We start from the raw sequence: 22,191 nt of genomic DNA on the forward strand, positions 1-22,191 counted from the left end.
CTTTCTGCCATAAGGGTGGTGTCATCTGTATATCTGAGGTTATTGATATTTTTCCCAGCAATCTTGATTCCAGCTTACGCTTCTTCCAGCCCAGCATTTCTCATGATGTACTCTGCATATAAGTTAAGTAAGCAGGGTGACAATATACAGCCTCGACGTACTCCTTTTCGTATTTGGAAGCAGTCTGTTGGTGCATGTCCAGTTCTAACTGTTGCTTTCTGACCTGCATACAGGTTTCTCAAGAGGCAGATCAGGTGGTCTGGTATGCCCATCTCTTTCAGAATTTTCCACAGTTTATTGTGATCCACACAGTCAAAGGCTTTGTCATAGTCAATAAAGTAGAAATATGTATTTTTCTGGAACTCTCTAGCTTTTAGGATGGTCCAACAGATATTGGCAATTTGATCTTTGGTTCCTCTGCCTTTTCTAAAACCAGCTTGAACATCTGGAAGTTCACAGTTCACATATTGCTGAAGCCTGGCTTGGAGAATTTTAAGCATTACTTTACTAGCATGTGAGATGAGTGCAACTGTGTGGTAATTTGAGCAATCTTTGGCATTGTCTTTCTTCGGGATTGAATGAAAATTGACCTTTTCCAGTCCTGCGGCCACTGCTGAGTTTTCCATATTTGTTGGCATATTGAGTGCAGCACTTAATCCTTCAATTAAAAAATAAATAAACTTTAAAAATAAATAAATGTTCATTGGAATAAACAATCATAAATAATTTGTAAATGATTTGACTATTTCTTAAGTAATATATGCTCAGGAAAAACAGAAATTTAAGGATTTTATAAATGGTAACTTCTTTGTTTAGAAACAGGTCTATAGAAAATTGAGGAAGAGATCAGCTGTCATGACAGAGAATACCTTTCTGAGATAATTTCACACTGGCATATAAAGATAATAATTTAATCATATATATAGCACACATAACAGAATCCATACCAAAATTTCTATAATATGGTTTTTTTTTTTTAAAAAAACTGAATTAGTTGAGACAAATTTTTTATTAAAGATGAACCATAATGGAGGTTAAAATGTAAAAAACTACATTCTAAGTTAAAACAAAGCCAAAAAATGTAGGTGCTTTATTATGACCAAAAAACCCATGACTTATTGTATGTCTGTAGTTTATAAAGGGGCTTCTCTCATAGCTCCGTTGGTAAAGAATCTGCCTGCAATGCAGGAGACCCCAGTAAAAGGTTATAAATAAGGGTCCATTCTAGTATCATTTATGCCTTTCTTATGACATTTACCATGTAATACAGGATTCTTCAAGGCACAGGCTGTGATAATCATTTCTGTGAACACAAGAGGGTATACAGCATAGTTACAGTTTAGTCGCTAAGTGGTGTTTGACTCTTTGTGACCTCATGGACAGTAGCCTCCTCTGTCCATGGGATTTTCCAGGGAAGAACACTGCAGTGGGTTGCCATTTCCTTGTTCAGGGGATCTTCCTGATCCAGGGACTGAAACCATGTCTCCTGCATTAGCAGGTAGATTCTTTACCATCGAGCCACCACGGAAGCCCATGTAACACATTAGAGACTTGGTAAAAACAGCTATCCCTTGGGGTCCACAGGTCACCGATGCTCAAGTCTCTTAAACGAAATGACACAGTATAGTTGTCCCTCTGTAACCTCTGATGCAGAAGCCATGAATAAACAAGACTGACTGTACTTGATAGGTAAATCAAAGATAGAAATTTTCTGTAAAAATATTCCTACTGGAGTTACCTGGTGATAGAGTGGATAAGAATCCGCCTGACAATGCAGGGGACACAGGTTTCTTTTTTCCCCCTTTTCATTTATGTATTTTTTTTTAATTGAAGGATAATTGCTTTACAGAATTTTGTTGTTTTCTGTCAAACCTCAACATGAATCAGCCATAGGGGGACACAGGTTTGATCCCTGGCTAGGGAAGATCCCACATGACAAGGAGCAACTAAAGCCAACACACCACAATTACTCAGCCTGTGTGCTGCAGCTACTAAAGCCTGCACGCCTAGAGCCTGTGCTCCGCAACAAGAGAGGCCAGCACAGTGAGAAACCTGCGCACCCCAACTAGAGAGTAGCCTCCACTCGCTCTAGCTAGAAAAAGCCTGCATGCAGCAATGAAGATTCAGCATACCAAATTTAAAATTAAAAAAATATATATTCCTACCCAGGAACTCCTTCAATCCAAGTCGTTTTCAGACCTGAAAACTTGCTTTGAGAAAAGGAGACCTAGAAACTTGCTCTGAGAAAAGAACCAAAAATACATCTTCAATTAATATGAATTTTACTCTAAACTAAGAAAGAAAGAAAAAAGCTTACAGCACACCTCATTTCAGGTCACTTGAGTCTATTCACATATTCTCCAAACTCTACTTGGTAATCTGCAATTGCTGCTTTATCATATGATGTCCACTGGCATAAAAACATAACATAAAACAGTTGTTTACCAATCCTTCAGAGAAGTCGGAATACATCTCATGAGTTATCATTTAAATTTCCAAAGTCAGGGAAGGGCAAGATGGGGTAGGGGACTAAGAGGTACAAACTATTATGTATAAAAGAAACTAGCTACAAGGATATATTGTACAGCACAGGGAATATAGACAATATTTTATAATAGCTATAAAAGGAGTATAAAAATTGTGAATTACTATCTTGTACACCTATAGCTTATATAATATGGTACATCAACTATATCTCAATTAAAAACACATTATAAAAAAAAAAGTTTAAAAAATTCTCAAAAATCATCAATGAAATTAGCAAAATTTATTTACACAAAACCTAGAGAACTATAGCAAAAGGAATCTGTTTACACAGCTTTACATTTTCCAGAAAATGATATTTCTAAATTCAAAATATCTAACCAAATATTTAGACTTCTTTTGGATAACAAATTCTTGAGTAGGCAACTTTGTTTTCTGAACTAAGAACAATTCAAGAACATTTTAAACATTATGTTGCTTCCAACCTATTTTATCAGTGTATTAGCAAGCCAATATTCTACTGCCACCTAAAGTAGAAAAAGAGAATCACTGCTTATAGTTAAGACAGAAGACAAATGAATCCTAAAAATATGACAGAATAAGTCAAATGTATTCAGTCTCTCCTACTTATGTCTCTTGACCTAAACATTTTAAGATCAGATATTTTGCATCCATTTTTTATACTTAATTTAACTTCTTATTACCTATTATTTGTTGTTCAAAACATATATGGGTGAAGTTCATTCTTAAAGTAAGTTAAGTATCAAAAAGATACTGCTTTACGTACTTTTCTTTATTTGCAAAGAGAGGCCAGTAACAGATTTTAAAATATCTTACATATCAAAATCTTTCTACATTATACAATAAATCCAAAAACTTTACTGCAGAAACAACAAAGCTCAACATTCAAAAGCATGATGGATTTTCACAACAGGCTTTTTCACAAGAATGCAGTACTGCATATACGCCACAAGATAAATTTCAAAAGAGAAGCTGGTAATACCGTTCTTTGACAACAACAAAATCACTAATGAGCAGTGAACTTGAGTTGTTTTATAAACTTGATATCAAATTTCACTTTTAAGCCTCTGCTTTTACTATAAATACTTTCAACAAAACTAGAATCAAATTGTGCTTTAAAAATAATATATACCAAGGAATTCCCTGGCAGTCCAGTGGTTGGGACTCTGTGCTCTCACTGCTGAAAAGGTCCAGGTTCAATCTCTGGTGAGGGAATTAGGATCTCATATTAGGATCTAAGCTGCATGGCACGGCCAAAAACATAAAAAATAAATAAAGGAAGCTGCCATACAAACACAAGTTAGCTAAAGTGACAGAGAGCTAGGATTAAATTTTTAAAAATAAATAATAACAGCAACATATACTAATAATAAAAGTCAACACACACACCACAGTATGCAAAACATTAAACTACTGGAATATTAAAAAGATTTAACAGGGTATCCCTTTATAGGAATTTAATCTCTTCAATTTACATCATACCCCAAAACAAGATAGCTATATAATGCTCTTCAAAAGTCTTTGCAAAAAACTCTCTCCAGTGCTGACTACAAATGCACTAAATTCCTAATACTCAAGAATAGTTTTAAAAAAACACAGACAAATTTTTTAAAAGTCAAATGCAGAAAATCATGTAGTGTATGCTCCCTGCCTTGTATTTTACAAAAAGAGAGAGAGGCTGGTGATGATGGGGACATGCCACCCCAAATTATGGCATCCTGGCATACTGACTATGATAAGATGAAGGAATCTGAGAAATAAAGAGCAGGAAGGTCACCCTGACCTCCCCACCAATCCTTTTCCTCTAAAACAGGTCATAAAATTCTCATGTGAGAGGTGCCCTCACTATACCTAGAGGAATGAAACATCCATTCTTTATCTCCAAAAACAAAGGAAGGCCAAAAAAAAAAAAAAAAGTTTACAAACAAGCATTGCTAAATTTCCCTTGGCTTACTAAAATTATTTCATAATCCTACGAACAAAGCTAGTGGAGGTGATGGAATTCCAGTTGAGCTATTTCAAATCCTAAAAGATGATGCTGTGAAAGTGCTGTGCTCAATATGCCAGCAAATTTGGAAAACTCAGCAGTGGCCACAAGACTGGAAAAGGCCAGTTTTCATTCCAATCCCTAAGAAAGGCAATGCCAAAGAATGTTCAATCTACCGCACAACTGCACTCATCTCACACACTAGTAAAGTAATGCTCAAAATTCTCTAAGCCAGGCCTCAGCAATACATGAACCGTGAACTTCCAGATGTTCAAGCTGGTTTTAGAAAAGGCAGAGGAACCAAAGATCAAAGTGCCAATATCTGCTGGATCATCGAAAAAGCAAGAGTTCCAGAAAAACATCTACTTCTGCTTTATTAACTATGCCAAAGCCTTTGACTGTGTAGATCACAATAAACTGTGGAAAATTCTGTGTAGATCACAATAAACTGTGGAAAATTCTGAAAGAGACAGGAATACCACCTGTCCTGCCTCTTGAGAAATCTGTATGCAGGTCAGAAAGCAACAGTTAGAACTGGACATGGAACAACAGACTGGTTCCAAAGAGAAAAAGGGGTACATCAAGGCTGTATACTGTCACCCTGCTTATTTAACTTATATGCAGAGTACATCATGAGAAATGCTGGGCTGGAGGAAGCACAAGCTGGAATCAAGATTGCCAGGAGAAGTATCAATAACCTCAGATATGCAGATGACACCACCCTTATGGCAGAAAGTGAAGAAGAACTAAAGAGCCTCTTGATGAAGGTGAAAGAGAAGAGTGAAAAAGTTGGCTTAAAGCTCAACATTCAGAAAACTAAGATCATGGCATCTGGTCCCATCACTTCATGGCAAATAGATGGGGAAACAGTGGAAAGAGTGGCTGACTTTATTTTGGGGGGCTCCAAAATCACTGCAGATGGTGATTGCAGCCATGAAATTTAAAGACGCTTACTCCTTGGAAGAAAAGTTAAGACCAACCTAGACAGCATATTCGGAGAAGGCAATGGCAACCCACTCCAGTACTCTTGCCTGGAAAATTCCAGACAGAGGAGCCTGGTAGGCTGCAATCCATGGGGTTGCTAAGAGTCGGACACGACTGAGCGACTTCACTTTCACTTTTCACTTTCATGCATTGGAGAAGGAAATGGCAACCCACTCCAGTGTTCTTGCCTGGAGAATCCCAGGGACGGCGGAGCCTGGTGTGCTGCCATCTATTGGGTCGCACAGGGTCAGGCACGACTGAAGCGACTTAGCAGCAGCAGCAGCAGACAGCATATTAAAAAGCAGAGACACTCTTACACTGTTGGTGGGAATGCAAACTAGTACAGCCACTATGGAAAACAGTGTGGAGATTCCTTAAAAAACTGGAATTAGAACTGCCATATGACCCAGCAATCCCATTCCTGGGCATACACACCGAGGAAACCAGATCTGAAAGAGACACGTGCACCCCAATGTTCATCACAGCACTGTTTATAATAGCCAGGACATGGAAACAACCTAGATGCCCATCAGCAGACGAATGGATAAGGAAGCTGTGGTACATATACACCATGGAATATTACTCAGCCATTAAAAAGAATTCATTTGAATCAGTTCTAATGAGATGGATGAAACTGGAGCCCATCATACAGAGTGAAGGAAGCTAGAAAGATAAAGACCAATACAGTATACTAACGCATATATACAGAATTTAGAAAGATGGTAACGATAACCCTATATGCAAAACAGAAAAAGAAACACAGATGTACAGAACAGAATTTTGGACTCTGTCGGAGAAGGCGAGGGTGGGATGTTTCAAGAGAACAGCATCGAAACATGTATATGATCTAGGGTGAAACAGATCACCAGCCCAGGCTGGATGCATGGGACAAGTGCTGGGGCCTGGTGCACTGGGAAGACCCAGAGGAATCGGGTGGAGAGGGAGGTGGGAAGGGGGATCGGGATGGGGAATACATGTAAATCCATGGCTGATTCATGTCAATGTATGACAAAAACCACTACAATACTGTAAAGTAATTAGCCTCCAACTAATAAAAATAAATGGAAAAATATAAAATAAATAAAATTAAAAAATAAAAAGCAGAGACATTACTTTGCCAACAAAGATCCGTCTAGTCAAGGCTTCGGTTTTTCCAGTAGTCATGTATGGATGTGAGAGCTGAACTATAAAGAAATCTGAGTGCCGTAGAATTAATGCTTTTGAACTGTGGTGTTGGAGAAGGCTCTTGAGAGTCCCTTGGACTGCAAGGAGATCCAACCAGTCCATCCTAAAGGAGATCAGTTGTGAGTGTTCATTCCAAGGACTGATGCTGAAGTTGAAACTCCAATACTTTGGCCATCTGATTGGAAGAGCTGACTCATTGGAGAAGACCCTGATGCTGGGAAAGAGTGAGGGCAGGAGGAGAAGGGGACGACAGAGGATGAGATGGGTGGATGGCAACACCAACTCAATGGACATGAATTTGGGTAAACTCCGGGAGTTGGTGATGAACAGGGAGGCCTGGCGAGCTGCGGTTCATGGGGTTGCAAAGAGTTGGACATGACTGAGCGACTGAACTGAACTGAACTGATGTCAATGGATGATACTTGTGTGTTTTTAGACATCTGAGTTCTATATTTTCTGTAAAGTTAAATAACATTTGCAATAAAAAGTATTAAGGGAAAACATATAGGTAGCTAATTGTTTGCAAAGCTGAAAATTAAATAAATGCAGCATCCTTCAGAAGACCTATCTGGGGGTGGTCCTAAGATGGCGCAGGAATAGGACGGGGAGACCACTTTCTCCCCCACAAATTCATCGAAAGAACATTTGAACACTGAGCAAATTCCACAAAACAACTTCTGAATGCTGGAAGAGGACATCAGGTACCCAGAAAGGCAGCCCATTGTTTTCAAAAGGAGGTAGGACAAAATATAAAAGATAAAAAGAGAGACAAAAGACGTAGGGACAGAGATCCGTCTGGGGAAGGGAGTCAAAAAAGAGGTTTCCAAACACCAGGAAACAGTCTCACCGGGGGGTCTGTGGCAAGTCTTGGAATCTCTAGGGCAACCTAACCGGGAGGAAAAATAAATAAATAATTAAAACCCAGAGATTACGTGCCTAACAGCAACTCCCAGCAGAGAAGCAGCCCAGATGCTCGCATTCGCCACTAGCAAGCGGGGACCGGACAGGGAGGTGTGGGCTGCATTGCTTAGGGTAAGGACCGGGCCTGAATGACCCGAGGGCAATCTGACGGAACTAACTTCAGACAGCAACCCAGACTGTGGGATAGGTATCCAGCGAAAAGCCCTAACCTAAGACATCACCAGGCCCTCTCACAGAACAAATGACTGAAAAGAGCTAGCCTGCTGCGGACTGGGCCATCCCCCGCCAGAGACAGGCAGGCGAGGGCAGCCAGAGCCGGAAGGGGGCAATCGGGGCCCCAGAGAGGCATCCTCTACCAAACTGCAAATAGGTTTCATAGCTAACCAAGACTTCTTGGGATTCTGGACGGTCGACATCCGCCGGGAGGGTCGCAGCCAGAGATCAACTCCCCAGAAGAGACACACGGCACACCTGAGAAGGCACGCCGGTTGTACACCCAGAAAACCGAGCGGCTGGGACGGGGGAGGCGATAAGACGCACCCCCCCAATTGGGGGTGACCGCGCTCACCAAGCACCTGGTCACCTGAGCTGCTCGGACCTGGGAAGGGCACAGAACGCAGGCCCAACCGAGTCTGCGCCTTTGTGGAGTACCCGAGAACCTGAAGCTGAGCGGCTCAGGCCTGGGAAGTGCACGCAACCCAGGGACCGCCTCAGACAGTTCCCGGCAGAGCAACCTGGAGCTTGAGCAGTGTAGACGGGGAAAGCACACACGCCCTGAGCGGGGGCAAACCCACTGCGGCTGAGACACTGCGAGCGCTCCCCACACACGCCAGTGACGTATGTCTGCAGCACTCCTCCCTCCCCGCAGCACGACTGAGCTAGTGAGCCTAAAAAAGTGACCACCACCGTCCCCTTGTGTCAGGGCGGAAATTAGACACTGAAGAGACCAGCAAACAGAAGAAGCTAAAATACACAGAGGGAACCGCTTTGGAAGTGACAGGTGCAATAGATTAAAACCCTGAAGCTAGCACCAACTGCATAGGAAGGGGCCTATAGATCTTGAGAAGTACAAGCCGGATCAAGGAACTATCTGAAAATGAACTGACCCCACACTGTCCGCAACAACACCAGAGAAGGTCCTAGATATATTTTTACTATTATCATTTTTTAAATTAAAAAAAAATTTTTTTTTATTTTTAAGTCCTCTATTACTCCTTTAATTTTCATTTTTATAACCTATTACCTTGCAAAAAAAAAAAAAGACCCTATTTTTAAAGCAAACTTCATATACATATTTTATAATTTTTGTGACTTTGTTTTGTTTTTATTTTAATATTGTATTTTTGAGAATCTAACCTCCAGTCTAAATTTTTAATCTTTGCTTTTTGGTATTTGTTATCGATTTTGTACCTCTAAGAACCCAATCTTCAGTACCCATTTTTACTTAGGAGTGTGATTACTGGCGTGATTGCCCTCGCCCCCTTTTGACTCTCCTTTTTTTCCCCTAGGTCACCTCTATCTCTTCCCTCCCCCTTCTCTTCTCTACCCAACTCTGTGAATCTCTTCGTGTGTTCCGGGCCATGGAGAACACTTAGGGAACTGATTACTGGCTGGGTCTGTCTCTCTCCTTTTGATCCCCCCTTTTATCCTCCTGGCCACCTCTGTCTCCTTCCTCCCTCTTCTCTTCTCTGTGTAACTCCATGAACATCTTTGAGGGGTCCTGACTGTGGAGAGCATATAGGGAAGTGATTACTGGCTACCTTGCTTTCTCCCCTCTTGATTCCCCCTCTTCTCCTCCTGGTCACTTCTATCTCCCTCCTCCCTTTCTCTTCTCCATGTAACTCTGTGTACCTCTCCAGGTGTCCCCCACTGTGGAGAAATTTTTCATCATTAACCTAGATGTTTTATCATCAGTACTATATAGATGGAGAAGTCTTGAGGCTACTGTAAGAATGAGACTGAAAACCAGAGGCAGGAGGCTTAAGTCCAAAACCTGAGAACACCAGAGAGCTCCTGACTCCAGGGAACATTAATTGATAAAAACTCATCCAAAAGCCTCCATACCTACACTGAAACCAAGCACCACCCAAAAGCCAACAAGTTCCAGAGCAAGACATACCATGCAAATTCTCCAGCAACACAGGAACACAGCCCTGAGTGTCAATATACAGGCTGCCCAAACTCACACCAAACCCACTGACATTTCAAAACTCACTACTGGACACTTCATTGCACTCCAGAAGGAAGAAATCCAGCTCACCCACCAGAATACCGACACAAACTTCCCTAACCAGGAAACCTTGACAAGCCACCCGTCCAACCCCACCCACAGTGAGGAACCACACAATAAAGAAGAACCACAAACTGCCAGAATATGGAAAGGCTACCCCAAACACAGCAACATAAACAAGACACAAAGGCAGAGAAATACTCAGCAGATAAAGGAACAGGATAAATGCCCACCAAGTCAAACAAAAGAGGAAGAGATAGGGGACCTACCTGATAAAGAAATCCAAATAATGATATGAAAATGATCCAAAATCTTGAAAACAAAATAGAGTTACAGATAAATAGCCTGGAGACAAAGATTGAGAAGATGTGAGAAAGGTTTAACAAGGACCTAGAAGAAATAAAAAGAGTCAATATATAATGAATAATGCAATAAATGAGATCAAAAACACTCTGGAGGGAACCAACAGTAGAATAACGGAGGCAGAAGATAGGATAAGTGAGGTAGAAGCTAGAATGGTGGAAATAAATGAAGCAGAGAGGAAAAAAGAAAAAAGAATCAAAAGAAATGAGGACAACCTCAGGGACCTCTGGGACAATGTTAAACGCCCCAACATTCGAATCATACGAGTCCCAGAAGAAGACAAAAAGAAAGGCCATGAGAAAATACTTGAGGAGATAATAATTGAAAACTTCCCTAAAATGGGGAAGGAAATAGTCACCCAAGTCCAAGAAACCCAGAGAGTCCCAAACAGGATAAACCCAAGGCGAAACATCCCAAGACATCTATTAATCCAATTAACAAAGATCAAACACAAAGAACAAATATTAAAAGCAGCAAGATTAGAACAAATAACACAGAAGGGGATTACCATAAGGATAACAGCTGATCTTTCAATAGAAGCTCTTCAGGCCAGAAGGGAATGGCAGGACATACTTAAAGTGATGAAAGAGAAAAACCTACTGCCCAGATTACTGTATCCAGCAAGGATCTCATTCAAATATGAAGGAGAAATCAAAAGCTTTACAGATAAGCAAAAGCTGAGAGAATTCAGCACCACCAAACCAGCTCTCCAACAAATGCTAAAGGATCTTCTTTAGACAGGAAACACAGAAAGGGTGCATAAACTCAAACCCAAAACAACAAAGTAAATGGCAATGGGATCATACTTGTCAGTAATTACCTTAAATGTAAATAGGTTGAATGCTCTAACCAAAAGACAAAGACTGGCTGAATGGATACAAAAACAAGACCCTTATATATGTTGTCTACAAGAGACCCACCTCAAAACAAAGGACACATACAGACTCAAAGTGAAGGGCTGGAAAAAGATATTCCACGCAAATAGAGACCAAAAGAAAGCAGGAGTAGCAATACTCATATCAGATAAAATAAACTTTAAAATAAAGGTTGTGAAGAGACAAAGAAGGACACTACATAATGATCAAAGGGTCAATCCAAGAAGATGTAACAATTATAAATATATACGCACCCAACATAGGAGCACCGCTATATGTAAGGCAAATGCTAACGAGTATGAAAGCAGAAATTAACAATAACACAGTAATAGTGGGAGACTTTAATACCCCACTCACACCTATGGATAGATCAACTAGACAGAAAATTAACAAAGAAACACAAACTTTAAATGATACACTAGACCAGTTAGACCTAATTGATATCTATAGGGCATTTCACCCCAAAACAATGACTTTCACTTTTTTCTCAAGTGCACATGGAACCTTCTCCAGGATAGATCACATCCTGGGCCAAAAATCTAGCCTTGGTAAATTCAAAAAATTGAAATCATTCCAAGCATCTTTTCTGACCATAATGCAGTAAGATTATATGTCAATTACAGGAGAAAAACTATTAAAAATTCCAACATATAGAGGCTGAACAACACGCTGCTGAAAAACCAACAAATCACAGAAGATATAAAAAAAGAAATCAAAATATGCATAGAAATTAATGAAAATGAAAATACAACAACCCAAAACCTATGAGACACTGTAAAAGCAGTGCTAAGGGGAAGGTTCATAGCAATACAAGCTTACCTCAAGAAACAAAAAAAAGGCCAATAAATAACCTAACTCTACAACCTAAAGCAACTAGAAAAGGAAGAAATGAAGGACCCCAGGGTTAGTAGAAAGAATGAAATCTTTAAAATTAGGACAGAAATAAATGCAAAGGAAACAAAAGAGACCATAGCAAAAATCAACAAAGTCAAAAGCTGGTTCTTTGAAAAAATAAATAAAATTGACAAACCATTAGCCAGACTCAACAAGAAACAAAGGGAGGAAACATCAAATCAACAAAATTAGATGTGAAAACGGAGAAATCACAACAGACAACACAGAAATACAAAGGATCATAAGAGACTACTATCAGCAACTATATGCCAATAAAATGGACAACTTGGAAGAAATGGACAAATTCTTAGAAAAGTACAACTTTCCAAAACTGAACCAGGAAGAAATAGAAAATCTTAACAGACCCATCACAAGCATGGAAATTGAAACTGTAATCAGAAATCTTCCAGCAAACAAAAGCCCAGGACCAGACGGTTGCACAGCTGAATTCTACCAAAAATTTAGAGAAGAGCTAACACCTATCCTACTGAAACTATTCCAGAAAATTGCAGAGGAAGATAAACTTCCAAACTCATTCTATGAGGCCACCATCACCTGAATACCAAACGTGACAAAGATGCCACAAAAAAAGAAAACTACAGGCCAGTATCACTGATGAACATACATGCAAAAATCCTTAACAAAATTCTAGCAAACAGAATCCAACAACATATTAAAAAGATCATACATCACGACCAAGTGGGCTTTATCCCAGGGATGCAAGGATTCTTCAATATCCGCAAATCAATCAATGTAATACACCACATTAACAAACTGAAAGATAAAAAATCATATGATTATCTCAATAGATGCAGAGAAAGCCTTCGACAAAATTCAACATCCATTTATGATAAAAACTCTCCAGAAAGCAGGCATAGAAGCAACATACCTCAACATAATAAAGGTATATATGACAAACCCACAGCAAACATTATCTTCTATGGTGAAAAATTGAAAGCATTTCCCGTAAAGTCAGGAACAAGACAAGGATGCCCACTCTCACCACTACTATTCAACATAGTGTTGGAAGTTTTGGCCACAGCAATCAGAGCAGAAAAAGAAATAAAAGGAATCCAGAGTGGAAAGAAGAAGTAAAACTCTCAATGTTTGCAGAGGACATGATCCTCTACATATAGAAAACCCTAAAGACTCCACCAGAAAATTACTAGAGATAATCAATGAATATAGTAAAGTTGCAGGATATAAAATTAACACACAGAAATCCCTTGCATTCCTATACACTAACAATGAGAAAACAGAAAGAGAAATTAAGGAAACAATCCCATTCACCATTGCAATGAAAAGAATAAAATACTTAGGAATATATATATCTAAAGAAAAAAAAGACCTATATAGAGAAAACTATAAAACATTGATGAAAGAAATCAAAGAGGACACAAACAGACGGAGAAATATACCATTTTCATGGATTGGAAGAATCAATATAGTGAAAATGAGTATACTACCCAAAGTAATCTATAGATTCAATGCAAGTCCTATCAAGTTACCAATGGTATTCTTCAAAGAACTAGAACAAATAATTTCACAATTTGTATGGAAATACAAAAAACCTCGAATAGCCAAAGCAATCTTGAGAGCGAAGAATGGAACTGGAGGAATCAACCTGCCTGACTTCAGGCTCTACTACAAAGCCACAGTCCTCAAGACAGTATGGTACTGGCACAAAGACAGAAATATAGATCAATGGAACAGAATAGAAAGCCCAGAGATAAATCCAGGCACCTATGGACACCTTATCTTCAACCAAGGAGGCAAGAATATACAATGGAGAAAAGACAATCTCTTTAACAAGTGGTGCTGGGAAAACTGGTCAACCACTTGTAAAAGAATGAAACTAGAACACTTTCTAACACCATACACAAAAATAAACTCCAAATGGATTAAAGATCTAAATGTAAGACAAGAAACTATAAAACTCCAAGGGGAAAACATAGGCAAAACACTCTCCGACATAAATCACAGCAGGATCCTCTATGACCCACCTCCCAGAGTACTGGAAATAAAAGCAAAAATAAACAAATGGGACCTAATGAAACTTAAAAGCTTTTGCACAATGAAGGAAACTATAAGCAAGGTGAAAATACAGCCTTCAGAATGGGAGAAAATAATAGCAAATGAAGCAACTGACAAAGAATTAATCTCAAAAATATACAAGCAACTCCTGAAGCTCAATTCCAGAAAAATAAAAGACCCAATCAAAAAGTGGGCCAAAGAACTAAACAGACATTTCTCCAAAGAAGACATACAGATGGCTAACAAACACATGAAAAGATGCTCAACATCACTCATTATCAGAGAAATGCAAATCAAAATCACAATAAGGTACCATTTCACGCCAGTCAGAATGGCATCTATCCAAAAGTCTACAAGCAATAAATGCTGGAGAGGGTATGGAGAAAAGGGAACCCTCTTACACTGTTGGTGTGAATGCAACTATTACAGCCACTATGGAGAACAGGGTGGAGATTCCTTAAAAAATTGAAAATAGAACTGCCATATGACCCAGCAATCCCACTGCAGGGCACACACACTGAGGAATCCAGAACTGAATGAGGCACATGTACCCCAGTGTTCATCACAGCACTGTTTATAATAGCCAGGACATGGAAGCAACCTAGATGCCCATCAGCAGACAAATGGATAAGAAAGCTGTGGTACATATACACAATGGAATATTACTCGGCCATTAAAAAGAATAGATTTGAATCAGTTCTAACGAGGTGGATGAAACTGGAGCCTATTATACAGAGTGAAGTAAGCCAGAAAGATAAACACCAATACAGTATACTAACACATATATATGTAATTTAGAAAGATGGTAACAATAACCCTATATGTGAGACAGCAAGAGACACAGATGTATAGAACAGTCTTTTAGACTCTGTGGGAGAGGGTGAGGGTGGGATGATTTGGGAGAATGGCACTGAAACATGTATATTATCATAGTGAAATGGATCGCCAGTCCAGGTTCGATGCACGAGACAGGGTGCTCAGGGCTGGTGCACTGGGATGACCCAAAGGGATGGGATGGGGAGGGTGGGGGGAGGGGGTTCAGGATGGGAAACACATGCACACCCATGGCAGATCCATGTCAATGTATGGCAAAATGACAACAATACTGTAAAGTAATTAGCCTCCAATTAAAATAAATAAATTAAAAAAAAAAAGAAGACCTATCTCTATTATAAGACACACAAAAACTGTATTACCACAGGTCTTTCCTTTCCAGTCAATCTAGTTCTCAAAAAATTACAAATTTTCACAGCTTCAAGAATAGAGACAAAAGCAGGGTTTTATGGATAAAAATATTTCTTAATCTTTTACTACTTTAAATCTTAATATGTTACTAATGTTATTTTCTTATATAAATGTAAATCAGTTTTCATACACTGATGGCAAAACTTGACTCTTAAGCTTGCAACATTAATTTTATACATTTTATATTAATAAAACATAAATTTTACATCTTCTTGATATAAAAAAACCCAAATTCAAATTATGTCTTACCACGAACACATGCAGTACTACAGAATTATTAAAACTTATTTCTCATTTACCACAAACTTCATGACCTAAAGAAGAGGTTAGTGAAATTCCTCAAGTGTGCATAAGACCAAATAATCCCTATTTCTTAAATATTTCTATTTTAGATTTCTATCAAGTAACCAACAAATAGGGCTTTCCTGGTGGCTCAGTGGTATAAGAATCCACCTGCCAAGCAGGAGACAGAGGTTTGATCCCTGAATCAGGAATATCCTCTGGAGAAGGAAATGACAACCCACTCTAGTATTCTTGCCTGGGAAATCCCAGGACAGAGGAGCCTGGTGGGCTACAGTTCATAGGGTCGCAAAGAGTCAGACATAATTTAGCAACTAAATCAGCAGCAGCAACCAACATATAATTTATATACAATATTGTTTCCAAGTATTAAACATGAATTTAGGAACAAATTCTGAGAAAGGAATCACCATACTTTTTCTGTAAAGATTCAGGTAGTAAATATCTTAGGCTTTCAAGGCCACAAGATCTCTGCTACAACCACTCAACTCTACTATTACAGTGGTGAAAGCTGTTACAGACAAGATGTAAATGAATGAGCACATGGCCATGTTCCAGTAAAAATTTATTTACAAAAATGGGCTGCAGGCCAGATTTGTCCCATGGGTCATAGTTTGCTGACCTCTGATTATAACCTTCCACAGTATGATTCCTTCCAGCTCTTCCCATACAGAAGTAACATAGGTTTTCTCTCTGTGATTACTTTTTTAATGGCAATTTCCACATTTAAGCACTATCCATTCATTCACATATTCTACAGATTTTTACTAAATGCATACCATGTGCCAAAAACAGTTTTAGGTGTTAGTGATTTAAAAAAAGGGAAAAGGAGGGCAGGAGGAGAAGGGTTGGACAGAAAAAAATAAAAATTAAAAAAAAATAAAAATAAAAAAAGGGAAAAAGTAACAATAAAGTTCTGCCCTCCTAAAGCTTACATTCCAATAAGGAATATATAATTTCAGTTAGTAAGAAGTATGAGAATTAAGTAAAGCAGGGCAAAAAGAGTTGGGGAGGAAGGGTGAGGCTCTTTGTATGGATCAGGGAAGACCTCATAGGAAATCACTTTTAACTAGAGAATGAATGAAGAAAATAAACAATCCAAATGAATATCTGGGGAAAAAGCACTGCAGGCATATAGACAATTACCTGCAAAGGTCCTAAACAGATTCAGAAAGCACCTAACAGGTTTAAATAAAGACAAGGTTAGTGGGGCTGGAATCAGACAATGAGATCAGAGAAACTGGTAACAGTGAGATCACAGGAAACTATAGGCTATGGTAAAAAGGACTGGATCTTATTTTAAGCTCATGAATATGACACAGTTGAAAGCAGAGCAGTTAGTAGGTATGATGTATGTTTTAAAAAGATCACTGGTTTATTTGTCATATCTCAATAAATTTGGGGAGAAAACAAGGTTCACTGGTAGCTGTGCTGTAGGAGGTAGGAGGCAGACTGCAGGAGACAAAAGTGGAACAGCAAAGTCAAACCATAAACTGCTGCATGTATTTATAGATTTCTAAATAGGATTTAAATATATTTTTAATACAAATTATAGAGAAGATGAAAAGTGAAAGTGAAGTCACTCAGTCGTGTCCAACTCTTTGCAACCCCATGAACTGTAGCCCACCAGGCTCCTCCATCCATGGAATTTTCCAGGCAAGAGTACTGGAGTGGGTTGCCGTTTCCTTCTCCAGGGGATCTTCCTGACCCAGGGATCAAACCCAGGTCTCCCACATCGCAGGCAGTCGCTTTTACCGTCTGAGACACCATAGAGAAGATAGTATAAAATAAATAAGCAATAAGGATAGATTGTACAGCCCAGGAAATTATAGCCATTATTTTCTAATAACTTTAAATGGAGTATAATCTATAAAAATATTGAATCACTATGCTATACACCTGAAACTAATACACTGTAAATCAACTATACCTCAATTAAAAAAAAAAATGATAGCAAGAAAGAGAAATGGCAAAATTAACTTTTGCAACCCCACAACTGTAGCCTGAGAAGCTCCTCTAACCATAGGATTTTCCTGGCAAGAACACTAGAATAGGTTGCCATTTCCTCCTCCAGGGGATCTTCCTGACCCAGAGACTGAACCTGTGTCAACTGCATCTCCTGCACCACAGGCAGATTCTTTACCGCTAAACCACTAGGGAAGTACTATATCAACAATAGACAAAACAAAATTCAATAGAATTTTCACTAAAAATTTTTGTTTAATGTGAAATTTTGGTGAGGAAATATAATAATATCTTCACCAACAGAGGGCAGTAGTGAATACAGAATGTAAGTGTACAAACTGTGATCCAGCTTCATAGTTGAGATCTTTCTCCAGAATTCTAGTAAACTAGAATTGAGGAGCATCCCTGAGAGGTTAACAGCAGAAGCAAGAAACCGAGATTAAGCAAATACATATCTATGAGAAGTTTAAATTATAAATATGAGCAAAAAAAATTAGATAAAAATGGCAGAGTATTTATATAGGATGTCATTTCCCTAACTAAATATACCAAACTCAATTCACTGATTTCACTGCTTCTCAGGAGATACCAAAAAATAAAACTAAAGCAAGTGAATAGTCAGCTTCATGTATCTACACATTGATGAAGGGTTTGCCCTTCTGTTATCAACAGGCAAAGCTACAGAGGGTTAAGGTCCCAGCCAAGTAGGGTAGAAAAGCTCCAGTTCAAGTGGAAAACAGGGACCCGTACAAATGTGAGCAATCAGTACACTACACCTGGGCACAGAATGTGACATTTAGAGGGAAAGGCTACAGCTCAGGAAGTAGCTGAACTTGAAACATAGCCTATGAATAAATGAAGGCAGGCAGCTGGCAACAAGGAGACTATTAACATATACCCACTGCCTATTCCTTGCTGGGAGTTACACATCCCTTCCTTCCTTTCCTCCTATCTCTGCTATCCCTCTTCATTTTCACTCTCTTTATAGAACTTGATGCTCTATAGATCACTGAAAGTAGTAGTATGGTACTACTCCATTTTTATCCCTGGTTTTTTTCCCTGTTTAGATTCCTAGTTTTTTCTTTAGTATTTTCCCTCACTGCTTTTCTTCTAGCCTGCATGTTGAATTCAAGATTGTTGAGATTCCATAGACAGAAGAAAAAACTGTTTTGACCTCTGCAGTCATCATTATGTAAAAACGTATACCCTGCCCACTTCATAGTCATTAGTAAAGCTACCGTCAAAAAATACACACAGACACACACAGAAAATAACAAGTACTGATAAGGATGTGAAGAAATTGGAATTCTTGTACACTGTTGGTGGGAATGTAAAATGACACAGCTGCTGTTGAAAACAGGATGGCAGTTTCTCAAAAAATTAAAAATAGAATTATCACATGATCCAGCAATTCCACTTCTGGGTATATACCCAGAAGAACTGAAAGCAGGGTCTCAAAGAGGTATTTGTTCACCCATACTCACAGCAGCACTATTACCAACAATAAAGCACGGAAGTGCTCACCGAGCGATGAATGGGTAAGCAAAATGCGCTGCACACTGATGCATACAATGGACTATTACTTAGTCTTTGAAAGGAAGGAATTTCTGACATACACCATAACATGGATGAACCTTAAAGATACCATGCTGGAATGAAATAATCTAGTCACAAAAAAAGTCAAAATACTATACATGATTCCACTTATATGTGACACTTAGAGTAGTCAAAATCATAAAGACATAAAGTAAAATGGAGGGCGCTGGTCAGAGAGTGAGATGTGATTTATATGGACTTATTGTTTAATGGGTAAGAGTTTCAGTTCTACAAGGTGAAGAGTTATAGATACAGATGGTTGTGATGGATGTACAACATTATCAGTGTATTTAATACCAAAGAACTGTATACTTTGAAATGGTTAAAATGATAAATTTTATGTTTTGCGTTTTACCACATTTTTTTAACTGAAGGGGAAAAAAGTATAACCTGCTAAAAAGCAGGAATAAAGGTTAGTAGGAATAAAGAAATAAAGAGTGGTTTCACTTTTTTCTTGCCTCCTCAACCAATACTCCAAACTGGGTATGGCCATGCATTGGTCAAATTAGACTGTTCACCATTTCTTGAACCTGCTCTACAATTTCCTGCTCCACCTCTGCTATTTTCTTAGCTTAAATGCCCTATGTGGCTGCCCTTCATTTTAATCTAAAATACTCTATACTTTCTTCAAGAGCAACAAAATGGCATCCATCTTCAAGAAATTTGCCAGAAAGCGCTAATATCTCTTTTCTGTCCATGGTAGTCTATTCAGACCTCTATTTCCAAATACTATGCATCCTTGTATTTTTTATACAAGGCTTTATATTAAAATAATCCATGTTTGTGTATGTTCTCTTCTACTGCAGATGGACATTCCATCTCTGCTTGAAGACTTTTTGTTTAAAATTCATATTTACTTTTTATGTTTTCGTAAGAATTAGAGATGTTTATCCCTCAGTGGTGCTTACAAGGTAAATGACGACTGGAACTTAATGTTATCTGGAGCCCATAGTCTCCGCCCCAAATGAACCAATCAAAGGCCTTTTCCCGTCCTACCTCAAACCAATCAGCTGTGCAGAGGCTGCGCTGTGACGCACAGGCAAATCTTCAGTTCTACTCCCAATACCAAGAGTTCTGCTACTCAATCCAGCCTCAGGCAGAGGACTGAGAATAGTGAGAGCAAGACCTAGATATTACATGGCAATGTATTTTAAAGAAAATAAAGGAGAGTTTCCATAATCTTCTTTCTCAATACACTTCAATACAAAAGATTCAAAATATCCCCCAATATTTCAAGATTGTAAAACACTGTGCTGTTCTTACTTTTCGGCCTTCAGTCCCTTATTCTCATTCCTTTATAAGCCTAGAAAACACTTCAGAAATTCAGGTAAGATGTCAAATTCTCTAAGAAATCTTTTTTTATCACTTTAAGAGTAACATCTGATAGAAACAGAAGACATTCACTAGCAACTCATAACTAAAATTACCTAAAATATCTAGAATCACATATAAGATATTGCTCCTTACATTTCAATAAGACAATCCATTTACTTTCTGTTCAATAACTGCTTTGGTTTTCATTTTCCAGATTCAAATCCTATAAGCAAAAGCAGTTTTTAAAAAAAGAAACATAACTGCCCTTTAAGGTTTCATAAGCAGTTGTGAAACACAGTAAGTGCAAAAGGATAACAAATGAAATTTCAACACTGATTTTAATCAGTGTGACCATTAGGCTAAATGCTTAGACTCCCAGATCTGTTTCCCAATCTTTAAAATGGGGCTGTACCATATAAGCTTTTTGCAAGAAACAGATTAAACAAAACAGAAAATGTCTAAAAGAATTCCTAACACATAGAAAGCCCCCAAAAATAAATTTCTACAAATTATCTCTTGAGTACATTTATTATTAGATTCCGTCCTATTGCTAGTTCTTAGTCTAATCCAGCATGGTCCAATAAGGTAGCCATTAGCCACATATGACTGTTGAACACTTGCAGTAGTGACTAGTCCAATTTGACATGTGCTTTAAATGCAAAATATACACCAGATTTCAAAGACTTAATAAAAAAGCTAATATAAAACATTTCATTAATATTTTGTATATTGATTACATGGGAAAAAATACTTTGGATAAATTGGGTTAAATATTAAAATTAGTTTCACGTTTTTCTTTTTACTTTTTTTTAATGCGGCTACTAGAAATTGTAAAGTTGTTAATGTTTGGCTCTCATTGCAATTCTACTGGGAAAGGCTGAGCTACGCTTTGACTTCAAGCTGATGAACATGCTCTCTTAACCGTACTATAGACTGCTTGACCGGGGTTCCCTCGGGCTAATCCACCCCTTATCCCGGCAAAACACTTGACCACTAACACTCTTGAACACTTCAACGGCCCAGGAAAACTGCTGGCTTGATCGCTCTTAATATTAAAAAGTATGGAGCACAGAGATCTGCAGAGGCAACTCGAAATCGTGACCTACACAACAGAGAAGAGCCTGGAGACAGAAACCGAGTCTTCGGTGGGTGTCGGTCAGCACTGCCCTAAGAAAGTGAGAAGAGGCGACAGAGAGAGCGCCGGGGACCTGATGGAGCATAACAAGGAGCCCCTGGAGTGGAGGTCTGAGGAGGGAAGCCTTTCAGCTTTGAAGGGGACCAGTCGGAGGGCGGCGGGGAAGAGACTCGGCTCCGCAGCGCAGGCTGCAGGGAGAAGCGGTACCTTAAGAATCCCCTTCATCTTCATCAAAAAGGGGCGAAACTCCTCAGGTGACACTTCCGGATACAGCTGGCTCCGCAGCAGCTCCTCTGTGATGCCCGGGTGCCCGTAGAAAGTGTCCTGAGCCAAGCCGCTCAACAGCCCACTCAGGGACTTGGAACCCTCAAGCTCTGCCGCCATGGTTAGCAGAGACCACGGCCCCCAACAGCTGAGCGCGACAGAGCTACGGCAGCCGAGATGGGCCTAAACTGCTGGACAAACGCGCGAGAGAAAAGTGGCGGCGGAGTGCCAGCAGAAGTCGCTGTTGGCAGCTCCCAGCTCTGCACCTGATGCGAAGAGCTGACTCATTGTAAAAGACCCTAATGCTGGGAAAACTTGAGGGCAAGAGAATGGGCGACAGAGGCTGAGACGGCTGGATGGCATCACTGACTCAATGGACATGAGTTTGAACAAA

The 22,191-nt window shown here is 39.1% G+C and overlaps 1 protein-coding gene across 3 annotated transcripts in view; it reads right to left on the minus strand.

Moving 5' to 3' along the window:
* COMMD1 (copper metabolism domain containing 1) overlaps positions 1–21,944 on the minus strand; it is a 187,624-nt gene extending 165,680 nt beyond the window's left edge. For all 3 annotated transcript variants that reach the window (XM_065927261.1, XM_065927262.1, XM_065927263.1), the window contains exon 1: positions 21,741–21,944. In XM_065927261.1, coding sequence (XP_065783333.1) covers positions 21,741–21,917 — 177 coding nt within the window. In that variant the 5' untranslated portion in view covers positions 21,918–21,944. The remainder of the gene's footprint in view (positions 1–21,740) is intronic.
* Between the last annotated feature and the right edge of the window lie 247 nt (positions 21,945–22,191).

This window comes from Muntiacus reevesi, chromosome 3 (assembly GCF_963930625.1).
Source record: "Muntiacus reevesi chromosome 3, mMunRee1.1, whole genome shotgun sequence".
Lineage (NCBI taxonomy): Eukaryota > Metazoa > Chordata > Mammalia > Artiodactyla > Cervidae > Muntiacus > Muntiacus reevesi.